The 12,473-nt window shown below is 55.1% G+C and overlaps 1 protein-coding gene across 5 annotated transcripts in view; it reads left to right on the forward strand.

Moving 5' to 3' along the window:
* NFATC2 (nuclear factor of activated T cells 2) overlaps positions 1–12,473 on the forward strand; it is a 136,091-nt gene that overhangs the window by 99,446 nt on the left and 24,172 nt on the right. For all 5 annotated transcript variants that reach the window (XM_045833437.1, XM_045833436.1, XM_045833435.1 and 2 more), the window contains exon 9: positions 2,061–2,750. In XM_045833437.1, the coding sequence (XP_045689393.1) occupies positions 2,061–2,750 (690 nt within the window). The remainder of the gene's footprint in view (positions 1–2,060; positions 2,751–12,473) is intronic.

Below are 12,473 nucleotides of genomic sequence, written 5' to 3' on the forward strand. Positions count from 1 at the left end.
GCACCTTCCTCAGAAGAGCGACCGAGATCAACTGCGCGGACAGTGCTTAGCGCAGTAAACAGACGGTGAGCTGACACCGATGACACGAGCCGCCGTTGTCATTAGTGCTTTCCTCTGGGAGAGGCGCGTGCGGACTGGTTCAGCAGAAGGTGGCGAAGCTGGCGCTCCTGCCCCGTCTCAGATTTGATCGTGACGAGGGCAGAGGTGCCGAGGCCCTGGAGCCTGCGCACTGTGTGGGTGACCCCGCTGTGGGCAGTCACCCTGGGGCCAAGCGGAGTTCCTGGGTGCATAACCGGCCCGGAGGGCGCGTTTCCACAAAGCACCGCAGTCCCACGCAGGGTGACAGGTGTTTTATTCATCCATTTTGTCCCAAAAATATCTTGAGTATCCGGGACTGTCCTGAGCTTGAGGCCCAGCAGTGAACAAGACAGATACAAAGCCCTGCCCTCGAGGAGCGGGTGCCCTGACGGAGGGGACCTGGGTGATCAGTCGTATCAGTGTTGTCCACACGCCAGGTTACGGTGGGGGCTGCAGAGACCAGTTGGAGCTGCCCGAGGCTGGAGGCAGGCCGGTGGGCCACCTTTGCCGGGTTGGAGACCTGTAATGTGACAGCATCACCCAGGGTACAATTTCTGTCCTGTGGCAGTTTCACAGGGAGCCTCTGGGCTGCATGAAGCATGAACCTGAGGGGTGGTCCTGAGAGCCTGGCCTTGGGGGGCTTGGCGTAGGTGTGGTGCATCCCCAGCCGAGGACAGACATGACATGCCGTGAGTGGCAGTGTTCCAATGGGACCTAAAACTGCGGAGACAGTCTCCGGGAGGCTGTTGGCTGCACTGCCACAACTCCTCCTAACGCCGAGGGTCTCAGTCACGTTTCCTGCCATTCTCCCCTCTCTTCTGCGGCGCTGAGGCCTCCCTGGGCCCGGCGGGCATGCACCTGTCCCCTCATGGCCCCGGGGAGAACTCCGTGCCCCCGTCGGGCTGGGGATGGAGAGGATGGTCTCTGAATGGCACCTTGGGAAATGATTTCCGTGGTCGGTGTCAAAGCTGCGTTTTTGCTTCAGGGGCTTAACCTCCTGGCCTCCTCCAGCTCCCAACCCTGGGGGGAGGGGAGCCCGACTGGAGTACTGTCCCGTCACCGGTTCATTTAATCCGGTGAAAACAAAGCTGGCTGCTCAGTGCCTGGGACTGGATGTCGGAGAAGGAGAAATTCTGGTGGCCCTCCTAGGCGGGGAGAGAGGACAGCGGCCACGGCACGGCTGAGAGCAGTCATGAGATAATAGCAACAAGAGCAGGCATGGAGCACCGGCTGGGTGCCAGCCACCGTGCTTAGGGCTTGGCGCCCGCAGCTCACTTAACCCCCTCAGCAGCCCCCCAGGGTGAGTGCGCTCGTTCCTGCCGAGTAGCAGGTGGGGGAATGGAGGCGCAGGCCAGCGGGTCTCCTTCCCCCAAAGGACTGCAGGACCGAGGAGGCTGACGGTCCCCATTCTTATCCACCCAATATCCGAGTGTCAATTAAGACCTAGGCACCGTTTTAGGTGCCGGGGCCCAGCAGTGAACGAAACAGGCCAAAGAAAAAAAAAACGTCCCATGGAGGAGATGACAGTCTGGTGTGAGGTGTTCTGATAAAGGAGCACGTCAAGTATGCAGAGTATTTCAGGGGGGTGACAAGTGTCGTGAAGGACAAGCCGGCGAGGGGGACGGGACCTGGTAGGGCAGAGGGAGGGGGGGAGGTGATTTTAAATTAAGCGTTCTTCTCTGAGCTCTCCTCCTGGGGGAGGAGGCCAGAGACATCTCAGGGCTGAGACGGAACTGCCACTCACAGACCGTCTTTCCACTCTTGGAAAGACCCGTAGTTCAAAACCGTGGCCCAGGGTTAGGTTTCTGACTCACGACTGTCGTACAGGGAGCCTCTTGCCCAAGGCTAACAAATGACAGAGCCCAACTGTTTGATGTACCTGTTTCACGCCCTCGGCCACGTTCCCAACTTCGGCCGCTAGGCCTCTGCGCGCGTGTCTGTGGCTCACTGAGAACGGTGCGCCCCGTGTGCTTTTCTCGCAGTCCCAGCCATCAAGACAGAGCCCACAGATGAATATGACCCCACCTTGATCTGCAGTCCCGCCCACGGGGGCCTGGGGAGTCAGCCTTATTACCCACAGCACCCCAGGGTGGCCGAGTCCCCCTCCTGCCTCGTGGCCACCATGGCCCCCTGCCAGCAGTTCCGCTCAGGGCTCTCGTCGCCCGATGCCCGCTACCAGCAGCAGAACCCGGCGGCTGTCCTGTACCAACGGAGCAAGAGCCTGAGCCCCAGCCTGCTGGGCTACCAGCAGCCGGCCCTGATGACGACCCCCCTGTCCCTCTCGGACGCCCACCGCTCCGTGCTGGTGCACACCGGCTCCCAAGGCCAAGGCTCGGCCCTGCTGCACTCCTCGCCGGCCAACCAGCAGGCCTCGCCGGTGATCCACTACTCGCCGACCAACCAGCAGCTGCGCTGCGGGAGCCACCAGGAGTTCCAGCACATCATGTACTGCGAGAATTTCGCACCCGGCACCGCCAGGCCCGGCCCGCCCCCCGTCAGTCAAGGTCAGAGGCTGAGCCCGGGCTCCTACCCCACGGTCATTCAACAGCAGAACGCCACAAGCCAAAGAGCCGCCAAAAACGGACCCCCGGTCAGTGACCAAAAGGAAGTATTGCCTGCAGGAGTGACAATTAAACAGGAGCAGAACTTGGATCAGACCTACCTGGATGACGGTAAGATGCCCGTGTTTCCTATTGCCCGAGAGGACCGCGCCCGAAACTTGCCCCGGTCGTGGGTGGCCTGGGTGTCTCCTTTACGCCTTCGGGCCTCAGGGTCCCTTCCGTGATTGAAGGGGTTGAATAAGATGACCCTTAAGGCCTTACCCGAGTATGTGCATGAGTCATTTCCCAGCAGGACTTTTGGGGTGGGTGGTAAGAGTTATAGGTGCCCCCCCCACCAGCATTGTAAAAGAAAGAGCAAATGTTCTGGTCACAGGAGTGTCCCCCAGGGTCATGAACTGGGTCAGTTTCACTGCTTCCACTCGCTTTCCATTTGCCAAATTTAGACCAAGGATAGGAAAACTGAAAGGAAGGAAAGCTAACCTTTTATTCCTGTAGAGAAAAAACCCACTTTATAACCCTCTTTTGTGTGTTTGGGCGGGGTGGGGGGGGCGTGGAGCACAGGGAAGGAGCTCGCTCGCTGAAAAGGGGCTCTATGCGGAGGGAGCATGAATGGGGGCCGGCGGGCAGGCTGCGGGCACCTCTCCGCCGTGCGCGCGGGGAACAGAGGGGCGCATTGACGGGAGGGGAACGGCGGGCTTCCGCTGTGGTGAGCCCAGCTGACGGGGTGGGTGGGCCCGGGACAAGTGTGGGGGCAGCTCCGTGGGAGCCGGTAGGTGCCTGCGTGTGTTAGCGGGGGCCCAGCTGGAGGGTAGTCTTGTGGGAGTGGCTGGGTGGGTGACACTGGTCTGTGACACTCTCCTGGGGGCAGCCAGGTGCCCTTCCCCTGGGGGCTCCAGACACAGGAAAACAGGTGGTTGGGGTTTCTTTGTGGGAGGAGGAGGAAAACCCATGCTGCTGTCTCTTCCTCATAGCTCCCTCCTCACACTTAGAGACAGTAGCATCTGATGCACCCAAAACCTGAATTATAACCAAGATCAAAAGCTCAATTATTTAGGAAAATTTGCTCTCAGGAACCTAGCCGGAGAGTAGGAAGTAAGGCGGAAAGCCTTGAAATCGCCGCAAGAGTTATAACGACCAGGTGCTGGATATCAGGCCCTCAAGTGGTGGGAGTTGTTCTTGGTGCTTGCTCAGGGACCGCTGACTTCTACTTCCTGCGAGGTGTTGGTGACGAGGGTTGTCTGGGGCACTGCAACTTCTAGTAGTTTCCACGTCTTCTCGCTAGGGAAGCTATCAAAGACTTGACCCAAATGCATCAAGCAAAGATCTCGGGGCCACTTTGGATGTGGAGGGTCAGACCACCCCACGTGCCTAGCACGGTTGACCTCGGGGTTTTGCTGCATTAATAATTGACCCGTCTAATCCTGAATAATCAGACACAGGCCGGAGCAGGGTCACTGGCTCGGTTCTGAAAGGCAGGTCCACGTGCAGTCCGTTCTTGAACAAATGATCCCCGGAAGGGCTCAGGTAGATTTTTGGTGCCTATTTTAAAGGAGAATGTCACGGGGAAAGTCCAGCCGACACAGAATGCCTGTTGCGAGCAGATAATGAAATGCGGCTGTAACCGGACCTACCTCCACGGGCACCCGGGGGCACGTCTCCGGGCCGAGGTGCTTTATAAATAAATAAGCTCCTGAATGGGGCGGGTCGCTTTCCCCTGCTCCCTCTGGGTCCGGGCTTGGTTCAGCGTCCAGAAAGAGAGGCGTGCCGGCCCCGCCCACCCCACCCGGCCTCGCCCATCTCGCCGCGCCCCGCCCATCTTCCCACGGTAAAGATGAATGGCAAGCACCACGGTAGGGGGCAGAAGTGAGTCTGTGCCCGGCTCTGCGTGGTCCACCAGCATCCAGGTGTGCCTGAGGCGGTCAGGAGTCACCTTCGCCAGGCCGCCCCATCCCCACACCCAGAGAGATGTTCCTCCTTCTCTCGGGAGCTTGCGTTGCAGAGAAAGCAGCTGAGAATGGAGGCCTTCTCTGGCCTCCCGAGCGCCATTCTAACTGTGGGCACGTTCAGGTGGGAGGGAGCTCCCGGCAGGTCAGAGTGCGCGCGGCCCAGACGCACGTGTCCGAGAACTGAGCGTAGCGCAATCGCTTCTACTGACGCAGCCTTTTCTCAAGAACCTTCCGCAAAAGCCTAGTTCCACGGGATCGGAGGAAGCATTCTTTGATGTGAGGCTTTTGTTTTTCAATTTCAATTTTATTTTTTAGTTAGAGTTGACATTCAGTATTATTTGGTGTTAGTTGTCGGGTGTGCAGCAGAGCGGTTAGACAGTCACATACTTTACAAAGCGAGCTCCCCAACAGTTCAGGTACCCACCAGGCACCATACACAGTTACTACAATATCATTGACTACATTCCCTGCGCTTTTTAAAGGCTGGAAAAGCGCATTTAAACCAAGCTTTATAAAAACCCCTATAACGGCGGGACTTTTCAGAGCTTTGACTGTGCTAGTGGACCTTGTTCAGTTATCAGAAAAGGGGATGTGGCACTTTCCAACTGCCAGGGGCACTGTTCACGTGGTCTGTGCCCGGCGTGGGCGGGGCCCTGGAGTGGGCGGAGCCCTGGAGCAGGCCGGGAACGCCCCTCCCCCCACATCCCCCAGGGCTGTGTGCAGGCTTCTCAGTTCTTGGGCATCCCCTTCTGTTCCGGGGACCCCCAAAGGGCAGCAGTGCGGCTGCTGGTTAGATGTTCAGTTCTTGACCAGCATTGTCCCCAAGGCTCTGCCCCAGGCAGGACCCTCCGACACCTCCTGACACTGGAATTTCAGATCCCCCCAACTGGGCCTTCTCGTAGCCGCGGGACAATCCGATTCCACTGTTGGCTTCATGGGCGGGGATTCACAGGGCTCAGGGTGTTGCTTTGCGTTGATTGCTGACAGGCGAACCGGGAATTCCTGGGTCATTCCCCTAGCCTGGTTAGGAGGCATCCTAGTTTCCAGGTCCCTTCCTGTCCCCTTCGTCGATGGCTCCCAAGGCATCTCCCCGAAAAAATATGAATCTGGCCACTCGAACTCCAGCAGAACGTGCTTCCAGCTCATGGCTATTTCTCAGGTACCATCTTTTGCCTCAGGATTTCAGCAAAGTAGTCTTTCCTTGGAAACTTGGTGAGAGCTGGGACTGGCATTTTGAGGGCCCAGGGGGTTTCCACAGATGGGAAAGGAAGGGGTCACCAGCAGGCATGGTCCAAATGCAAACGGGTATCTTAGAAGCCGACCATGTCGCTGGCCTGCGACCCTGGGAGGCCCCCCCTCCCCCCCCAGTGTTTGGAGTGTGTTCCGGACCCTGTGCGGATGACCCCGTGTCTTGTCTGGGTGTCCCACCTGGCTGCATCGTGTTCCGTCTGCTTTTCATCTCTCCTCTCCCCCAGCTGCATTCCTGCACCCAGACGCTGTCTGTCTGGGCTGTTTTTTCTTGGAACTCCAAAATGCAACTTTCAACTTTCCCCACTCCAAGGGCTTGAGACATTTTCAAAAAATCTTCTTTTTGAACTAGCAAAATAAGTGATATTCCAGGACAGGATGCATCCTCACTCCCCCTCTCCTCTGCTCCTCCGCCCTCTCCAAAGCAGGCACTTTTTCTTGATTCTGAAGTGAAAGCTTCGTACACACAGACACTCGTTTTTCTCTGCTGCCTTGTCCCCTTCTGTGACTGATGTCTCTTCTTCTAAAGCCCCTGGTTGTACCCGGGAAACACCAGCAGCCCCCAGCAGTCGTGTGAATCCTCCCTCCCCACTTCTTCCTCCCTCCACTCTTTCCTCCAGCCCCTCCCTGTCCTTAGCACCCCCCTCCTTCCCTCCAGGCTGCCTTCCCTGTGCCCGGCACTGTTCTGGGGCTCAGGGGTGCAGTGGTGAACAAGTCAAGTGGAATTGTTTCTCTCATGAAGTATTTTTTTTTTCTGCAGAGCTAGACATCCGCACATAAGGTGATAACTAAGCATATTTCAGATGGCTGTAAAAGCCATGAGGTTTCGGAATGACACCAAGTTAGGAGTTGCAGCTTGGCTGGGTAGGGTGGTGTTGGCCCCCTCAGACCAAGTGCATAGCAAGGCTGCTCTGAGGAAGTAGGTTTGGGGAAGATGGGAGGGAAAGGTGTTTTAGGGAGAGGGAACAGCACCGGTGGTGGCTAGGAGGTCAGAAGTGCAGCCTAGCGTTGGCGGGTTTTTGGCTGCGGCACAATGTGATTTGATTTACCCTTTGAAAAGATCACTCTGGCTGCACTTGGGAAATGAATTATAGGGAGGCTAGAGCTGGAAGAGCAGGGGCTTACTTCATTTTAGACGAAGCCAGAGACGAAGCGGGTGAGTGAGTCTTGCAGCAGGAATGTGACAGAGGGGCGGTGTGTTTTACAAGGGGTGGCGCACCCTTCACCAGTGTGGTCATTTCACGTGTAACGGGAATTGCCAGAGTGTGACCCGCTCACAAGTAGTTCTTGCCACTTCTGCTGCCCAGAGCGAGGGGCCACCGTGCCTTTGACCGCCGAGGCACCTTCATCCACAGGTGGGAGTGTCAGTGCTGTGCAGGGCCCGGGCCAGGTTTCCCTCCGGCCCTGTGGGAGGTTTACCTGCGCAAGGCAGATGATGCCCTTGGCCGAGGGACAGCGGGGAAGTCCAGAGAGCGTGTCCCGGCTGGGCTCGCCTGGCAGATCAGGACCGAGTTTTGCTGGTTGTGCCGTGGGCCCAGGGGCCACGAGTGTCCCTTGAAAAGGCTCTTTACCCTGAGGCTGGACATGCCGCTTCATGAGAAACAGGCCAGGGAAGAAAGGACAGGCGGGTGCGCCCTCCGGAGCTCGGGAAGGGGGAAAGGGACTGGCGCGGCTTTGCTCTGCAGGCAGGAATCTTCCATTGGGGTGCCCAGTGCCCGTGGCAAGCCTGTGACGCAGCAGCTCCTGTTTGCAAAATGCACGGATGGCCTGGCTGCCACGTTGCCCTGTGTGGCGTGGCTTCCTGGCAGCCTCGCTGGGGACTGGGGACCGTGGCGCCTGTGCAGGGTGAAACTCAGGGACGCTCTGCTGCGATGAGAACCAACTGAAACAGTTGCTTGGCCGAGCCGCCCAGAGGCCGCGGGCTCCCAAGGAGCCAGATACGGGCGTCGTAGGGTGGCGCTGTGCGCTGCCATGGAAACCGCCGATGCCAAGTTCAGTTCACAAGGCCTGCATTCGTGAGCACCAGCAGAGTCTGGGCCCCTGCTGAGGGCGTTGGTCAGCATTCATTTCGAAAGTTCATTTGGGAACATTTACATCTTCTATAGGCAGTATGTTCACACGGTCAAAAAACGCAAAATGTAAAAAGATATCCAGCCACCTCTGTTTCCGTGTCTGCCCTGTATTCGGTTTTTTTCTAGCCTTGTACGGCAGTGTTTCCACTTTTTTTTTTTTTTCTATTTTTGCCACCCACCCTGCTCAGGCTTCCTTTTTAAAAAGTCAATCTTTCCCTGGTCACTGGCCCCATGAAATGTCAGTCCTGTAGACCTACTGTCTCTCTGTGTACGTACCGTGGCCCTTTGCAGGGCGCAACCCATTGTCACAGGGGAGAATTTTTCACCCCCAAGAGTCAGCTTCCACCCCGGGAGTGGTGGGGCGGTGGCGCCACCCCCCTTGAGAATGCACGATGTCGAGTTGCTTTATGTCATCATGAGCAGACGCAAATATATATATTCTTATTCCCCCCTTCTTCCTATAGAAGATAGCACAGTGTACACACTGCTTCCCATGGATGGGAATGTGGGTGTCTCTTGCTGTCGCAGCAACACTTAACATATCTGTCACTTGGACGAGTGACAGATATATAAATGGATGAGTGACAGATATATAAGAGGACCAGTATATTAGGGGCCAGTTCTCAGGAATGGGATGGCTGGTCCGAGCAGCTAGCCTGGATTCGGGGTCTGTTGGGTGTAGATGTTTCGGGGTTGTCCCGTCTGGCTTTCAGTCTGGCCTCATCACTTCACTCTTTTGTGACCTTGGACGAGTCCCTTATGATAATGGCCCCCAGCTCCGGGTTATCGTGAGACTGGCAGTGGGAGCGTCCCTGCGAGGAAAACACTGTGACCGGTTCCTGGCATGCGTGGTAAGGCTCTGTGGCAGTTACTGTGCTTTTCCTCCGCCACCCCCACCGTCATCATCAGTGTCGTTATCAGTTTCGGGTTGTTGCCATGGCTTGGATGTCTGTGCGTTTCCTCCCCAGCCACCCCCCCACCACACACACAATTTCATATGTTGAAACCTAAGCCCCGTGTGATGGTGTTTGGAGGTGTAGCCTTTGGGAGGTAATTAGGTCATGAGGGTGGAGTCCCCAGGAGTGGGATTGGCGTCCTCACAACAGAGACCCGCAGAGTCCCCTTGTTCCCTTCCGCCACATGAGGTTATTCATAGTGAGAAGGCTATTATGAGGAAGTGGGCAGAGTCTGCCGGCACCTTGATCTTGGACTCCCAGCCTCCACAACCGTGAGGAATAAATGCTGGCCGTTTGCAAGCCACTCAGGGCCTGTTTCGTTACCGCAGCCTGAGCAGATTGGGTAGCCCCAGCAGGGAGCTGGGGCGGAGCCGGGCTCGGAGGAGCCCTGAGGCTTGCTCTTAGCCTCTGTCCTTGTTGCCTTGCTAGGCTGTGCCTTGTCGACTCAGCAAAGGGGATCGAGAGTCTTGCTAGAAAATCCCAAAGTCCAGAAAGCTGCTTGCCGAGAGGGGAGCCCTTGACATTTGCAAGGGCCACCGTGTGCAGGTCACTGGGCTGACCTCATGGCAGGTCCGTGTCCCTCTCCCGGGAGAGTGAGCATCAGGCAGGTGCCTGTCCCTAGGGGCCTCTTCGCTTTGCCCCTCACGGTGTCTCCCTGCCTTTGAAGAACCTCCGTTTCCAGCCGCGCCACTCAGCCGTCCCTTCGCCCCAAGCGCCATATACCCTGCATCGCTGGCTGATGCAGACATAAGGAGCCCCTTTCCAGCCGACTCCAGACCCGTGAAGCCTTGGCCATCTTTCCAAATCCTGCAAAGCAGATGTTTCCAAAGGAATGTGCTCTTGCATCTTGAGGTCAGAAGCTACCAAACCACAAGAAAGCACATTCTCAGACTTGCTGCCCACTCCGCCCTCATTCCAGGGCAGCCTCTGACCCACAAGGAACGGACGGGGCCTAACAAAGGGGACCAGGAGGGACATCATTTGGTGTCATCTGCTGGCCCCAGTCACTCACCAAAACCTGTGCTCTTAACTGTTCTGAGTCATTTGTGCTGCATTTACTCTTTTAATTTATCTTTTTAAAAATGTTGTTCAAGTACAGTTGTCTCCATTTCCCTCTCACCACTCCCCACTCCACCCATCCACGCCTCCCACCCTTGATCCTACCCTCTTTGGCTTTGTCCACATGTCCTTTATATATGTTCCTTGATGACCCTTCCCCTGTGTTCCCCCATTGTCCCCTCTCCCCTCCCCTCCGGTTACTGTCAGTTTGTTCTTTATTTTGATGGTGGTAGATTTGTCTCTGGTTCTATTTTGCTTGCTTGTTTGTTTTCTTGATTAGGTCCCACTTATAGGTGAGATCATATGGTATTTGTCCCTCACCTCCTGGCTTATTTCACTTAGCATAATGCTCTCCAGTTCCATCCATGCTGCTGCAAAGGGTAGGAGCTCCTTCTTTCTCTGTGCTGCGTAGTATTCCATTGTGTGAGTGTACCACAGTTTTTTGATCCATTCATTTATAAGGTGGATAAAAAACTTAAACATAAGTCACAATATCATAAAAGCCCTAGAGGAGAACATAGGCAGGAAAATCTCAGATATTCCACGCAACAATATTTTCACCGGTATGTCCCCTAGAGCAAGGGACATAAAGGAAAGAATAAACAAATGGGATCTCATCAAAATAAAAAGCTTCTGCGTGGCTAAAGAAAACATCAGCAAAATGAAAAGGGAACCAACTATATGGGAAAATATATTTGCCAATGATACCTCGGACAAGGGTTTGATCTCCAAAATACATAAAGAACTCACCCGACTCCACCCCAAGAAGACTAGCAATCCAATTAAAAAATGGGCAAAGGGCCTGAACAGACACTTCTCCAAGGAGGACATACAGAGGGCCCAGAGACATGAGAATGGATGCTCAGCATCACTAGCCATCAGAGAGATGCAAATTAAAACCAAATGAGAGACCACCTCACACCAGTCAGAATGGCCATCATCAACAAAGCAACAAACACTAAGTGCTGGTGAGGTTGTGGAGAAGAGGGGACTCTAGTGCACTGTGCTGCATTTAATTTCCACCTCTGAGTGAGGTCGCTCTCCCATGGTAACCCGGGAATATCCTTGTGAAGGCATAAGGGGACCCGAGGAGCAAGACTTCCAGGCGGGTCAGCTTCCAGGCCTCCCTTGAAGGCCCTTTCGAACTTTCATTCTTACAAGCACAGAGCGCAGACGCATGGACTCCGGCTTCCTCCCTTCCCGAGCCTTCTGGAGGAGCCGGAGGAGTTGCTCGTTCAGGGTGACGCGCCAGCGGGCGCAGGGCTGCGACAGGTCCTCACTCATCCCTGACCTTGACTGGGAGAATCCAGAATTTTTGTGCCTTGCATTTATTAGATGCCCAAAAATGAATCGACTTAAAGTGATGTAAAAAAAATACGTAACTTCCTCAGCTCTAGCTGTAATGGTTTTTTTTTCCTCTTGAGGAACACGGAATTTGACAAGCACTTGAGTTCTTTGAGGTGATGACGTAGAAAGAGAACAGCGATCAGACCTTACTTCAATGCTTAATTTTTCTCTGTGTTCCCTCCCTTTGCCCTCATCAAGAAACCCTTTTTGCATAAATAATGAAACCTCCTAAGAAATAGTCCTGATTTGACTCGATTCCACAGAGTTGAGAATTGGGTTCATTTTGTCACCATGGAATATTGTTTTCTTGCCCTGGACCTATTTAACTTTATTTTAGCACAAGTGTTTCTTTCACTTTCTACCTTTTCAGAAAAAAAAAAGGGGGAGGTTTGTTCCTGAGGAATGATGAAACCATCATTCTCTGGCTCCTCTGTCCGCATCCTCGACACCTCTTTAATTTGTTATTGCCCCGAGAGCCTGGTGAAGCTGAGACCGTGTTTACGAGGGCTGGGCCCAGGCCTGTTTTGCCCATCCAGAGTGTCAAAAGTCCCTCTGTGGGTGAAGACAAAGGCGAAGTGGGACTTGGATTTGAAGGAGGAGTCCTTCAGGGGCCAGGACGACATCTGCCTCGTCCCTGTCAACTGCCATGAAATCAGATCCGTGGCCGGGCAACCAGAGTGCAGGGCTCCCCAGTCATTTTCCCGTGCGTGCCGCGCACCCCGACGTGATTCTGTGGCGGGTTGTCTGTGGCAGGCGGTTTGGACTCCAGTCGCAGGCATTCTGCACACCAGCAAATGGGTTTCATCTGAAGCCTGTTAGTTCCACCATCCCGGGGAAGCTGAAAGGCCACTCCCTGGTGGTTGGTTTCCAAAACCCTGGACAGAGCAGAGGTTCTATTGCATCAGCCGGCGACGTGGAGGCCGTGTTCGAAACGCTCAGCAGCCGGTTCTTATAGATTTCTGGAAGGTGATGGTGCCTTTTGAATTCTCAGTGTTACTGGAGGACCAAAAAAGAACTGACCCCAAGTTGATTAATGCGCCCTCTCCGCTTCTTGCAGATGGATTGAGTTGTGGTCTGCCCCGGCACTGGGAGCAGCGGTGGCCGGCGGGTGTTGCACGGGCTGCGCTCAGCCTGCAGATATTTTGTTTGGCCCACGCAGTATTTTCAAAAATATTTGGATTAGATGCCAGTGTTTAAAAACCAGGA

This window comes from Phyllostomus hastatus, unplaced genomic scaffold (assembly GCF_019186645.2).
Source record: "Phyllostomus hastatus isolate PE091 unplaced genomic scaffold, TTU_PhHast_1.1 phas_contig_17, whole genome shotgun sequence".
Lineage (NCBI taxonomy): Eukaryota > Metazoa > Chordata > Mammalia > Chiroptera > Phyllostomidae > Phyllostomus > Phyllostomus hastatus.